Source organism: Monodon monoceros, unplaced genomic scaffold (assembly GCF_005190385.1).
Source record: "Monodon monoceros isolate NGI ecotype Baffin Bay Population unplaced genomic scaffold, NGI_Narwhal_1 Super_Scaffold_9, whole genome shotgun sequence".
NCBI lineage: Eukaryota > Metazoa > Chordata > Mammalia > Artiodactyla > Monodontidae > Monodon > Monodon monoceros.
This window is the reverse complement of record NW_021703786.1, coordinates 17,794,075-17,808,086: the sequence shown is the minus strand read 5'-3', so window position 1 is coordinate 17,808,086 and position 14,012 is coordinate 17,794,075. Positions and strand designations below refer to the sequence as shown.

The 14,012-nt window shown below is 55.8% G+C and overlaps 1 protein-coding gene across 2 annotated transcripts in view; it reads left to right on the top strand.

Annotated features, from left to right (window-relative positions):
* The first annotated feature begins 1,072 nt into the window (after positions 1–1,072).
* The window catches only part of ACLY (ATP citrate lyase), a 42,401-nt gene continuing 29,461 nt past the window's right edge, over positions 1,073–14,012 (top strand). The window contains exons 1-9 of one of the 2 annotated variants that reach the window (XM_029211517.1): positions 1,073–1,215; positions 6,174–6,355; positions 7,520–7,642; positions 9,359–9,421; positions 9,877–10,067; positions 10,533–10,612; positions 11,700–11,830; positions 12,629–12,747; positions 13,348–13,484. In XM_029211517.1, the coding sequence (XP_029067350.1) occupies positions 6,197–6,355; positions 7,520–7,642; positions 9,359–9,421; positions 9,877–10,067; positions 10,533–10,612; positions 11,700–11,830; positions 12,629–12,747; positions 13,348–13,484 (1,003 nt within the window). In that variant the 5' untranslated portion in view covers positions 1,073–1,215; positions 6,174–6,196. The remainder of the gene's footprint in view (positions 1,216–6,173; positions 6,356–7,519; positions 7,643–9,358; positions 9,422–9,876; positions 10,068–10,532; positions 10,613–11,699; positions 11,831–12,628; positions 12,748–13,347; positions 13,485–14,012) is intronic. The other variant, XM_029211518.1, reaches the window with a different exon arrangement.

Here is a 14,012-nt window from a genome sequence, read left to right as displayed (position 1 = left end):
TGCACACTGGGCTGACCCCTTCACCTGAGCTGCTCAGCGCATGATTCTCCTTCCTGGAGCTAGACAGCTGTCAGGGTCAGGGGGCAGCTCGGGAGACCTAGAGGACTGGGGTGGACATAGGAAAGCTCCAGAATGTCGCAGCAGTAAATATATGTCTTGGTTTCCAGGACTGTCTGATTTCAAAAATACTGCCCCACAAGTTCACCAGCACCTGTCAGGCCGGGTGTCCCAGATTTTGACTTGGAAAATATAGTCTGTCTCACAGGTAATGGAGAAGGGGGAAGGCAGCAGTTCGTTCATTCGTGTTTAAGCGTGGGATTGTGGGGGGAGGGGCGGGAGCAGGAGACCAGCAGAGATGGGCCCAGCTCTGTGCTAGAATCTCCCGTTGAATTCTCAGCTCTGCGCTGAGGTGAGCAGGTGAGTAGGACGCAAGGTGGTGTGATTGACACCTTTCTAGCCCCACCTGCTCACCCGGTCCTCCGCCCTATCCTACCCACTTTGGGAGGTCTAATCTATAAGCCTCAGCTCTCTGCCTCGCCCCACCAGCTCAACGAAGAAGGTCCACGTGCAAATGGGAAAGCAGTCTACCACGGCTGCTTAAATACCTGGTCTAAGCACCTGGGTTCGTTGTCGCCGATTTCAGGCTGCGGGGATACGGACGTCAGTTTCTCCCCCGGGGAGACAGGAAGGAGATTCCGGGTCCCCAGAGCTGCTATACAGCCCGTTCGGTTGACACCCCAGCCCCCCTCCCCAACTCCCCCATCGCAGCGGCGGTCCGCCCACCTCCTAAGCGATCAGGCCACTGCCCCTAGCCTCCTACGTTCTCCTCCCAGTGTAGCCCGGCCTATCTCCCCACCCGAGGCCCCGCCCCCGACCCCTCCCTGTCCTGGCAGGCTCCGGAGAGGCGGTGCTGGCCAGCGGTCTGGGACAGACGCACCACCGGGACTACAAGCCCCAGCAGCCACTGGGGCCCGGCCTCGGGGGCGGGGCTATACCGGGCAGCGAATTGGGAGGAGCCCTGGAGCTCAGGCTAGGGAACGCGCATGGCCAATCGCCGGGCGGCTCGGGCAGAGTGCCGTTGGGGGCGGGGAGAAGCCCGCCAGGGCCGGGACAAAAGCCGGATCACGGGCGGCCGCGGGAGGCTGGAACGCTCCCGGTAGTGGCGGTGTTTGGGGGCCTGTAGACCGAGCGCCGCGCACAGGCTTTCGCAGAGTGGTGAGTGGCGGGCGACTGCTTTCGCAAGATGGACCTCACCTGGTCCAGAGCTTCCTGCCTCCCTCCCCCAACCCGGAACCGCCTCCCCCGACGCCGGCTTCGGGCTCACGCGCGCTCCCTACACCTGCTTGGAAGTTTTGAGGGTCTTAAGCTTTAGGTTAGCCTTCGCCGGGATCCCGGCTGGTTGCCTCGTGTCGCCCCCTCCCCCACTCCTCCACATTCCAGTTCCTGGGAGTTTGCACAGGGCTTGCCGCCGTCCTTGGCTGTCTTCTCTCCGCCGAATTGCATTTGCTCCTAACTGGAGCCCCTCATCCCCACCCCGGGGCCAGTCATCGAGCCTCGTCGGGCTTTATCCGGCCACCTCTTGCCCCCATCTGGGTCCCTCCCACCGGATGCCGGGGACGGGAAGTAGTGGCTAGTTTCCCCACTCCTACCCCTCATAAGCCGGGCTCAGGCCCTTCCTCTTAGTTCTGTGGAGAGTCGACTGAGCCCCGCGCCGAAGTGGAGGGAGCGAGCGGGGCACGCAGCCGCTGCGGGCCACATGGGGCTGGGCCGACCCAGGCCTCGCCACGAGGACCTAGCCTTGGATCGGCGGTGCAGGAAAGACCCTCCTAGCTCTGGAGGTGCCGTCGGGCCCAGCCGCTAAGCGACAGATGGTCGGGGTACCCGTCTCCCTCCCCACCCTTGGCGTTGCTGCCGAGCTTTGTCGAGGCAAGGTCCTCATGGGGCTGGAGGATGCTGCCGCCGCCCTCCTGTTGGGCTTGGCAGAGGGCCAGTCGCGGCGCCAGCTGCCCTCTCCAACCTTGGCGGATACGGTGAAGGGCCAAGGAGTCTGCCATTAGGTGGTCCTCCGGAGTCTGCCTGGGAAGAGGATTTTGGGGGGGTGGGAGGGGAGCAGTGCATAGCACAGTTTGGTCAGCCAGCCCACAGCCCGCTTCTCTCTCCTCCCTTTAACTTTGCTCTGGGTTCCAGCCAGCTCAGGTCGTTAGGTTTCTGAGATTCTGAAATGTTGGGTGAAGGACAACTGGTAGACCCAGTTGCCCAGAGGGTTGTTTTCACCTCTGAAAGAGCTGCTGCTTCTGCTGCTTCTTCTGCTTTTTTTTTTTTTTAAGCGCTCCTTCAACAGCTTGGAGGATGGTGATGGGAACAGCCCTCAGACACTGAGCTGGGTGGTTGGTGCCTCCACCCCCACTCTCCACTATGTTTGCCGCAGTAGAGGACCCTCAGAATTCTGCCCCTCCTTTTACTCCAGGGATTGTCTGTCGTTTCAAAAAAATCCCAATCCTACGGATACTAAGCTTAAAATAAGTGCTCTTTGGCCTTCCCACAGAGACCATAAGTAGCGTCCCCAGTGGTTCCTCTCCACTGGCGGTGTCCCAGGGATACAGTCCTGGGGAACAGGCTCCTTTCATTCAGCCTTCTCTGTGGGCTGCTTCTGCCCTCGGTGGCTGCTGTGGGTGAACTCAGTTCTGGGCCACTTATCCTGTCTGCAGAAAAGACCCCATTCTGCTCAGAAGGTCCCTCCTTTGGATAGAGAGAGAGAGAGAGAGAGAGAGAGTGTGTGAGTGTGTGTGTGTGTGTGTGTGTGTGTGTGTGTGTGTGTGTTTTCAGGTTCCTTGGCATGATATTTGCCACATTTAGCTAAGTAACAGTTTCTGGGGCCCCAGAGTGGACCCCTGGGGTCTTCGCTCTGCCCTGAAACCATCTCTCACCAGTTTGATAGCACATTCAGTTATTCAATTCCTGAGGAGGCAGCCCAAGACTCCGTAGTGGAGTGTGTGTGTTTGTGTGTATGTGTGTGTGTTGTGTTCCCAGCCCAGATTGGTATACACGTTAAGTCCTATTGTCACTTGAGCAGATGTTCTTAGCTATTGGTCTCTGGGCTGTCAGATCATGGTCATAGGTCACCACCTTGAAATGATATGCACAACTGGGTATGTGCACATTTTTCTGGGCTTTTTTTCTGGTGCTCAGAAGAGTCTGAGACCTCAGATAGGTTAAGAGCCACTGCCCTAGAGAGGCCCTACTGAATGATTAAACTTGCGGATTTATCTCCACCCAGTCCACTCCCTGGTTTTGTGAACCTTCTTACCCTGTCTTGAATATGCAGAGGCCAGATTCTTCCCCTGCTTTTTTTCTATCATTAAATTCCGTGTCTTGGCTTTGAGAGGGCCTTCGCCATCTAAGCCACAGTGCTCTAGTGGCAAATCTGTGGGTGAACTGGCAAAACTTTTCTATCCTGTATCATCCCCTGTTGTCTTCTCTCCCATCCCCTCCCGAGGACTGGTTGAAGATGAGTTCTTGGATCTGAGATTTGAACAAGGGCTCAAGAAAATTGAGATTTTTTTTCCGCTGCAGAAGGTCTTGTTTCTCATCCGTGTTCTTTCCAAAGTTGGGTCTCTGTCTGGGGAGGTGCCAGGTTTGGGGGGTTGTTGTTCTGGGAGTGCCCTCTGCTGGAGAGGCTTCGCGAGGGGCTTCCTTTCTCCTGGAATCCGTGATCAGCCGGTGGCTGATGTGTCTGAACCGCTAAGGGTGGTCAGCAGTTGCCCCCTCCTTTCTCTGCTTGATCTGCCCTGGGCTGCACTCCGTTTGGGAGGGGGGTAGGGGCACGTGTACCCATCTGATTTCAGGACCAGTTTTTCTGGTCTGAGTCAAGGAGGTTGGGAAATGGAGCTGGAGTGGGTGGGGGGTGGAGGGCTGTGAGGCAGTGGGGCTGGTTGAGGTACCTCCTTCGGAAACTTATGTTGAGAAGGAGCCGGAAGTCATCCCAGGGGCAGGTGAGAAAAGGGAACGTCTCCTTTGAGCCCCTTCCCAGCTACCCGACTTTGGGCCAGACACCAGACTGAATGCACCCATTGTGCCGAGCTGGAGACTAGCTGGGAGGCTGAGGGAGCCAGCCAAGCCAGGGTGAGAACCTGAAGCCCAGCCTGGCTTTTGGGAGGGAGGTGCAGAGTGGCCCCTGGAACTCTGGCCTTCCCTCAGCTGGGAATGGAGACCAGCCTTCCTGAGTGTATAAACCAGCCAGCCCTCCAGTTCCACCCTCCTTTATTTACACTTGACTTTTCTCCCCCAGCAAATTCAACAACTTCAGTTCTGGGTCTTTGTTGGAGAGGCAGGAGTGACTTTTCCTGATCTGGCCAAGCTCTTGGCATGAATGACTTGGTTTCCTTTCCCTCCCTGTCTCCCCCACCCTTTCTCTCCCCAAATCGCTCCTGGCACTACCCAAGGGAGAATGGGTGTGTCAGGACAAAGCGATGGGGAGGGAATATGAAGAAATTGTCATCAGAGACTCTTCTGTGAGGTGAAGGTAGGGGAAATGGCCTGGTTCTTGGAGAACTGCTCTTTTCTCTAGGGCTGAGATGTGGGTTTTCTGGGGACCAGGAGTGAGAGGGTTTGGGTTCAAGCCTTGGGTCCCGGACTTCCCTGGTTTGGAAGTGGTTAAGAATCCGCCTGCCAATGCACGGGACACAGGTTCTAGCCCTGGTCCCGGAAGATCCCGCATGCCGCAGAGCAACTAAGCCTGTGCACCACAACTACTGAAGCCCATGCGCCTAGAGCCCATGCTCTGCAACAAGAGAAGCCACCACAGTGAGAAGCCCACGCACCACAACAAAGAGTAACTCCCGTTGGCCACAACTGGAGAAAGCCTGCGTGCAGCAACGAAGACCCAACACAGCCAAAAAAAAAAAAAGCCTTAGGTCCCCTGCTTTTTTTTTTTTTTTTTTTTTTGGCTGCATTGGGTCTTCATTGCTGCGTGTGGGCTTTCTCTAGTTGTGGCCCGCGGGCTTCTCATTGCAGTGGCTTCTCGTGTTGCGGAGCACGGGCTCTAGGGCTCAGGCTCGGTAGTTGTGGCTCACGGTCTCTAGAGCACAGGCTCAGTAGTTGTGGTGCACGGGCTTAGTTGCTCCGTGGCATGTGGGATCTTCCCAGACCAGGGCTCGAACCCGTGTCCCCTGCATTAGCGGGCGGATCCTTAACCACTGCACCACCAGGGAAGTCCTCCCCGCCCAACCCGCTTATTAATTAGGCTTCTTGGACAAGTTATCTTAACCCCTCTGAGGTTTTATTCCTCATCTAAGAAACAAGGCCATAAATCTCCATGTCCCTCCCAGGGCTCACATACATGTGACCGAGGATGGTTTCTGCCTCTTCTCCCAACTCTGGCTCAGTTAGAAGTGACCAGTATGGGTGGTCCCCAGAGAGGCCTCTGTTTTGCTCTAAATTAGTAGCTGGATGACTCAGTGGGGTGGGTGGGATGCACTGAAAGTCACAGTTCCGCCAGCCTGTTTCTGCTCTGAACTTTGGTGGGAGTCTAGTGTCCTAGGAGAAATGGGCTTTGACGTGACTCTTCCTCTTTGCTCCTTGGGGGCTTGGTCCTGCGTGAGGCTAAGTAGACTTGCTCACCTAGCCTTCAGGCTGGTGATGTGTATGAGTGTGAAGTGGGTGAGTCTGGGTGTGGGAAAGACCAAACGTGGAGGGGGTGTAAGGCCAGCATTGACATTTGGCCGTGTTCCCCACAGGTCACAGAACCAAAGGGTGTGTTTCAGTGTCTGTATGCCCACCTCGGCTGAGACTAGCATTCAGGTGTGGGTCACATCCCTGCTATTCCTGGTCTCCCCATCTGGCTTCCTTTGTGCCAAGATGAATGTGGTCTTGGGTGAGCTAGTTTTCCTAGAGGGAGTGGAGGCCAAGAGTCCCTGGGGGAAAAAAATGCCACCTTTGTTTTTCTCCACCATCTTTCCTCATCCATCATTTCCCGATCCTCCTTCTATGATGTTAGAAGTGCTGTTTGAGATCTCCCTTCCATCCCTCCTCCTGGGGCAGCCCTCTTCTCCCTCAGAGAAGCGCAGAGATCTGGTTTTATCGTCTGGGGGCAGCTGGGCATAGGTCTGCCCTGCTGGAGAAGATAGCACCTCCATCTCCCCACCTCCTCTGACCAGCCCCTCTCACCCCACCAGGTAGAGCAGGGCCCTCCGCAGCCATGTCGGCCAAGGCGATCTCCGAGCAGACAGGCAAAGAACTCCTCTACAAGTACATCTGCACCACCTCGGCCATCCAGAACCGGTTCAAGTATGCCCGGGTCACCCCTGACACTGACTGGGCCCACCTGCTGCAGGACCACCCGTGGCTGCTCAGCCAGGTGAGCCCACCCCCCGGCCTGAGCCCCTCCTCCAGGCCCAGAGTCCCAGGAAGAGAAAGCAGTCGGTTTGCTGGAGATGTCCCCCCGGGGCATGTGATGGCAGACGGTCTGCATGGGTGGGCAGGGTGCAGGGGGCTGAGCATGTTTTGTGTTTGGCATGCTGAGGTCCCCTGGCACGGCGTACAGAGCCTGGACTGGAGCTGGACAAACCAGAGTTCAGATGGCAGCTCTCTGCATATTAACCATGTGGCCTGGGGCAAGCCATTTCACCTCTCTAGAGTTTTAGATTCCCCATCTGTCAAATGGGCATAACACTCACCCTGTGAGTTTTAAGGATTAGCAACAATGTCTGGAAAGTATTCAGTGTGCTGCCTGGCACTTGGTAGTTGCTCACTGACAAACACCCACCCTGTCAGGAATATGTCAGGGCATGAGGAAGTGTGACGTTGTACTTTGGGTAGAATGGCTGATGGGATCCACCCTGGAGTAGAGGCTTCGCTCTGTAGATCTCTGCAGGGCTATTGTTGGGATGGTGTCTGGAAGCTTAGACTTCTTTGGCAGGCCCCAGAGGGCGGGACTGGGACCAGTAGGGGGAGGCATTCAGGGATGCAGGTTTCCTCCCACCATGAGGCAGCCCAAACCACAAAGCGAGCTGCCTCCGGAGGCGGTGAACTTCCTGGTCCTAGAGGTGTGTGAGCAGTGGCTAGGGGCTGCTTGTTGGTCTTATAGACAGGGTTCAAACCCTGGGATTGGGTTGACCAGATGTCCTCAAAGGTCCTTTGTCACCCCAAGGCTCTGTCTCCATTCTTTCTTTTGAAACACAGGTGCTAGTCGATATTCTGAGGCGTTGAATGAAGCTAAGATACCACATAGGGAGGGTAGGGAATCACTTACTCATTCAGCACGTATTCAGTGAGCACCTGCTCTGCCAGACCCCTTCCTGGGTGAGGATGGCTTTAGATTCCTTGTTGTTAAAAGAAAGATGTTGGCTGGAGTAGGTGAGGGAAGCTTCTGGGAGTTGACCTTGAAGGTTGGGTGGAATTCGCTATGGGGGTGGGGTGGATTGGAAGCCACCAGGCTACGCTGTGCTTTGGGTCCCCAAACTGTCACCTCTTACTCTACCCTATCTTTCCTTGCTGTAAATACAAACCCCTCTTATTCCAGAGCTTGGTGGTTAAGCCAGACCAGCTGATCAAACGGCGTGGAAAGCTGGGCCTAGTTGGGGTCAACCTCACTCTGGACGGAGTCAAGTCCTGGTTGAAGCCACGGCTGGGACAGGAGGCCACAGTGAGTCTGGGTGTAGGATCGGGGTGGATGTGCTGTGGTAACAGAAGCAAATGTGGTCGCCTCCAGATCAGCACTGTGGGTCACCCCCACAGCTGGTCAGATTGCAGCCTGGGGAAGGCAGGGGCCCAGCAGAGCTGCCTTAGGCAGCAGGGCTGCCTTGGTGCTCGTTCCCAGCTCCCCTATCAGGGAACGGCAAGATGTGCTGTACAGGTAACCCCAGTACAATTAGAGAGCCAGGTGGAAATGGTCTGTTTCTTTAACAACAGTCGTGGAGATGGGACTCTGAGAACTATTCTGGGAACTCCTTTCTTTTTAGTTTCCAGAAAGGGTAGGGTAGCTTGTCATGACCTGCATATATAAGGGGGTGGGTAAAAAAAAAAAAACTTGAAGGGAGATGCAGAATCATTTAGGCAGAAACGTTCTTGGGCCAAGAACCTAGGAGGAGGAAACAATAATACTGAAGAGTAAACTTAATTCTTGCCTTCTTCCAGCTCATTGATCCATTTCAACTCTGTAGATGAGATAGTTAAAGTGAAATATGGCTTAGGAAGGCTAAGTGATGCCCAGAAATAAAACTGCATTTCTTTTTCTTCTCCCAAAAGGAGCTGGAGAACTGAAGGGAGGGAGTAAGCTGAGGCTTGGCTTACACTGGGGAGGATGTGCTGTCCATACCTGGCTTTGTTGCATCTGGGGTGACCATGGACCAGGGTTGAGCTGTTCTCTAACTTGGTTGCCCGGGAGTAGGATGAAGATGGTGATGGAGCCATCTTCCTTTTTACTGGCCTTCCTCAAATTAAGCTCTTCACGTTAATTTCCCGGTTTCTGGCTGTCCTGGGTAAAGAGGGATCCTTGAAGCTACACACAGGCCTGGGGGCAGAGGGATCTTGACCTTTGTGCCCCCAGGCCTTTGGGGAGAGGACAGCAGGGTTGGGGGCTGAGCAGTGTCCCCAGGGAGGTCCTCATGCTTCCTTCTCCTCAGCTGTCTGTTGGGAGGGGGATGTCAGGGACCTCTGAGCTGGCAGCAGCGTTGACCCCAGCGGGAGCAGCTCATTACCTCTGATGGATCACTGTCTGGTCCTGACTCAGCAATGACGCACGCATGGGTGGGCGGGGGCTTCGGGACATGCTGGGAGGGATGAGGGCTGTCTCGCCTCGGCTGCTGCCAGGGACCCACTCAAACTGATTAGCTCTGCAGGCCTGTTGTCCTCAGCCGGGAAGGTCTGTGTGGAAAAGTTTTCCCTGTCAGGCTCCGGCTCCCCTCTCTCCCCGCTCCGAGCCATTCCCTGCGCGTAGACTCATGTTCTGGGGCTGGGTCTCCCTGCCTGAGCTCTGGGATAGATAGCCTTGATTTGTCTGAGCGCTTTAATTTGTGGCACAGCAGAGGGGGAGATGCTCCTGATCTCTGCTTCTGGGGGCGGGGTGTTGCTGCAGCTCATTTATCCTCCTCCAGAGGAGGCAGGAAAGAATGTGTGAGGTCAGTGTTGAAGTGTAGCTGGCACGAGGTGGTGGATGGAAGAGGAGATCTCATGAAGACTTCTTGAGCCCATTGCCCTGGTTTCTGGAAATATCTCTTTCTGGCAGGTGTTGTGGCAGTAGTGCTTGGGCCCCGCCTCTGATGGGAGGGCAAGGTGGAGGGACCAGAGGGCGATCCTTCCTCCTGCCCTGCGAGCAAGACATGCCTTCTGGTCTAAGCTTTACCTCCCTCAATCTCTGTAGGTTGGCAAGGCCAGAGGCTTCCTCAAGAACTTTCTGATCGAACCCTTTGTCCCCCACACTCAGGTATGTGTGAAGTGGCTCCAAGCTGGGTCTTCTCCCTCTGGGAGCTTTGTGCCTGTTGACCCTAAAATGATGAAGGAGAAATCAAGCTGCTGGAGAAAAACCAAAGGGACCAGAGTCTCTGAAGCGGTGCTAAGGGTTTGAGGGTGCTACGGAGCAGGGAGTCCAGAGATGAAGGAAAGGGCTTAGTTTGCAGCAGGAAGGAATCAAGGTTGGTAACAGAAGGGACTTCCCAGTGCTAGGATGAGAAGGACTTGAAGGCAGGACCTCTTCCCCCAGAGCAGGTCACGTTGGCTCAGTCTGGACTGTCAGCCAGCAAGGCAGTGGCCTCTTGTCTCTTGTCCTCAAGGGGAAGATGGTGACCTGCTCTTACCTTGTGAGAGGTGTCTATGGGGTTTTAAAAATGATACCACCGGGGTTGGGCCCCTCACCCACGTGGTGCTCTCTTCCCCCGTAAGGAGGAGGAGTTCTATGTCTGCATCTATGCTACCCGAGAAGGGGACTACGTCCTGTTCCACCACGAAGGCGGGGTGGACGTGGGTGACGTGGACACCAAAGCCCAGAAACTGCTCGTTGGTGTGGACGAGAAGCTGAATCCTGAGGGCATCAAGAAACACCTGTTGGTCCACGCCCCCGAAGACAAGAAAGAGTTGAGTGAGAGGGATGGCAGGGAGGTGGCAGTGGAGGAACGGGGAAGGCCAACAGCTCTGGGCGCAGAGTGGGGAAAGCAGAGTGGTCTATCCCTGTCTGGGCACCCACTGCGCCGCCCCAGCATCTGGCCGGAAGGTGGGGAGCAAAAGGCAGGCACCGCCACTCCCCGTCCCCAGGAGGGATGCTGAGGGTGGAGGGGAGGCCGGCTCAGACTGAAACGTGCGTCAGTGTCCCTCACCTCTGTGCCCCTTCTGTCTGGCGCGTGTCCCCCTCCTGCTGCATGCCTGACAGCTCCCTTCCGCCTCAGCGGCTGAAGAGTGATGTCTGGGGAGCGGGGTTTGGAGCGGAAAGTGAGGGGTCACCGGGGTGGCTGTTGGCAAGTGGAGCTGTCAGAGGCAGTGAGAGATTGCTTCTGAGCCCGCTCCGCCACGGATTGACAGTCCCTCTCTGCCTCCCCCTGTAGGATTCTAGCCAGCTTTATCTCCGGCCTCTTCAATTTCTATGAGGATCTGTACTTCACCTACCTCGAGATCAACCCCCTTGGTAACTATCTCTGCTGCGGTGGGACAGGGCAGAGTCTGAGTACTTATGGTAACCCTGGCCTTGACGTTCGGAGGACCAGACCCCCACTTGCAGGGGGCAGCGCAGACAGCTGTGCGTGGGCGGAGGGATCTCCAGGCTCCTGTTCCTGAGCTCTCAGGAGGCCACAGTCATTCCTCTTTTCGCCAACTCCAGGTTCTTTCTTTCTTCTGTGATGGGGAAGTCCTGGTTGTGATCTGACTCTGCCCTGTGGCTCTTGCTGCCAGTGGGTTAGGCTGTTCTACCAGGAGCTGAGCTGCCCCTGTATCCGCCTGACCGGTCAGACCCTTCCTTCCTCTTGGTGCCTCGGAGACCCCCTCCCCGCCTCCCCCTCCAGGAGTTGGTCCATCATTGACCCCCAAGGCTGGAAAGATCGCTGCGAAGCCTCTCACGCTGTGAAGGAGGCAGATGGCGTGGGCTGGCTCTGGCCAGGGTTTCATAGGGCAAAGTCCTGATTCAGATTCCAACTAGGGATGTAGCCCCTCTAATGGACCAGATGGCTCTGTGCTGACTTAATTAGCTAAATGGCCCTGGGGGAAAGGGAAATGGACTCCGGTGAGTCGGCAGTAAATGAATCCTGCTGGCTGGGGACCCAGTGCGCCCACGGCTTCCCACTTCTGCTGGACCCTAGGAGACCCTGGTGTGTGCACCCGGGGGCCTTAGAGACTGTGCCTTAGACACTTTTTTTTGTAAATAGCGGGGTTGTGGTGGATGAATAGTTAAACATTTAAGGCATGGAGTATAGCATTTTGTAAAAATGCTTAAAAATTGCCATGGCAACTGAAACAGACGTTCCTGCCCTATTACCTACAGGTCAGGGAGCTGGGACTGGTTTTGTAGAATTTGCTTTTCCTTGAATGGGGAAAAAGCTGTGTCTCCATAAGGACCAATCTGGTTTCTTGTTGAGCTGGAGAGTCGTTAGGCCTGGGTGGTCCCCCATGGGAGTGGTGTGTGGGGAAGTCTGGAGGGGGTTGGAGGTTGATGGTCACCTTGGCTAGGGCCCATGTCTGATTGCCTCTTCTTTTCTTTTTTTTTTTTTTTCTTCTTAAAGTTGTGACCAAAGATGGCGTCTACGTCCTTGACTTGGCAGCCAAGGTGGATGCCACTGCCGACTACATCTGCAAAGTGAAGTGGGGTGATATAGAGTTCCCTCCACCCTTCGGGCGGGAGGCTTATCCAGAGGTAAGGCTGGTTTGGGGAGGAGATGGAGAGTGAGGGGGACCGGCGGGGCTGGGGAGTGACTGATCTCCTATGAGCATTTAACAACCCTTGTGGGCTATGTATTTGGCAGGAAAGGAAGGCCAGGAGCCATTTAATTTTTTAAAAACCCTGGAGGAGAAGGGTGTGGGGGTCAGCCAAACCTCTGAATCCCGGCTGGAGATCCTTTTAGACTCCCCTCTCAATCAACCTCCCTGGGCTCGTGACGTGATTTGTTGTTTCTCAGTAATTCTGAGTGGCTCCCCGAATCCTGCCAGGAAGGTAGTTCTCTCAGCCACTTGCTGAGAATTTTAATTGCTCCTTCCCACCCCATCCTCTGAGAGGTCCTCGCCACAGCATCAGGCATGTGTGACAGAACCCAGGTCAAGGGAAGAGGCTGGGCTGGGGGGAGGGATGGGGCCTGGGGGGCACAGCACGGGATGAGCTAGGCAGGTAGATGCTGGGAGTGGGGGCCATGCTAGAAGCAGAGTGACATAGCGAGGCCTGGGACTTGGGCAGAGAGCCAAGGACTTGAAGTCTGAGAGAAAGGACTTGGGAAGTTTGTCTCCAGGTGGTGACTGGCTGTGGGTGGTTTTGGTACTTGGAGACGGCATCACGTTTTGTCCCAGGCCCATGAGGCCCTGCACAACCCCTTCTCCCTGACGCTGTGAAGGCAATGGAGGACCTCTTCATACGACTCCAGGAGAAGGGGAAGGGTCCTGGGATCTGTGACCTGGTGAAGGGCGTGCCCCCAGGGCCCACCTGTTGCTGTCTGGCCCCTAGGAAGCCTACATCGCAGACCTGGATGCCAAAAGTGGGGCAAGCTTGAAGCTGACCTTGCTGAACCCCAAGGGGAGGATCTGGACCATGGTGGCCGGAGGTGGCGCCTCTGTCGTGTACAGGTGACTGAGAGGGCTGCTGAGGGGATGGCAGCCAGGTCCACCTAGGCTTCCCACATGTGGCCTGGATCAAGTCGCTTCACCTCGGGGTCTCCAGTTTCCCCCCACTCGGTGCAGAGCAGAACTCGTGGGGCATCCCAGAGGGGCCTACACAGCGTCTCTGCAACCTTCTTCTTTGCTTCAAAATGAAGTTATTAGTTATAATTCTTATCATTAGTGATATGTGCTCCATGCAAAAGTACAACAAATACGGAAAATGAACCAGAAAGCAAATTTTGCTTGGCTGTGTCACCACCCCTCCCCCTACCAGGTCACCACGTTGGGTGTCCTTCCAGGTGCTGTAGTGCCTGTATGAATAGTCACACTTCTACACTTCATAGAAGTGTTGGGTAGGGCTGGGAGGATGCCCCCCCCCCCCCCGGGAGAGTATGATGCAGGACAGTTAACCTTCAAGTATGACTTGTTTGGGCCTTGAGGGTCTGAGGTCCATAGGCTGCCCGGCCTCAAGGCTTCAGGGGCGTCTGCGTGGCCTCCCAGGCACCAGGCCGCCACCCTCTGCCACTCAAGCTGGAGCCAGCACTGACTTCCTTGTTTCCCTGGCAGCGATACCATCTGCGACCTAGGGGGTGTCAACGAGCTAGCGAACTACGGGGAGTACTCGGGAGCCCCCAGCGAGCAGCAGACCTATGACTACGCCAAGACGATCCTCTCCCTCATGACCCGCGAGAAGCACCCCGATGGTGAGACACGCGTTCCTTCCCCAGGACAGCCCAGCGTCCTCGGTGGGAACAGCTATGGCTGGGCTGTGAGGCACCAAGGTTTTCCTGGTCCTTTGCAACCTGGGGCTAGTTATTTAACTTCTGGACCTCAGTTTCCCTGACTGCACAATGGGCAGTGACAGGGTCTGTCAGACTGGGGGCTCCGAGGGGGCGAGGAATGGATGGATGTATACAGCCCTATGAGTAGATGCAAGCGGGGAGGCGGTGGTGGCATGCTTTTGCTGACTGCTATAACGCGGTTCTTAGCGACTCACTTACACATTTATTGTCTGGGCTGTGTGATTCCCAGCTTTCCTATATCACCTGTCCTGTGTTTTGGGACCACGCATACCAGTTCCCCTTCCCTTGAGCCAGATAGAGATTCCCACCAGGGGTATCCAAAAACCAAGCTGGGTTTCTAGATGCCAGCTAGGAATGATGTAGAGATTCTGTGGGTTCGAGAATTCCCTGGCCGCCCAGTGGTTGGGACTCCGCACTCTCAATGCCAAG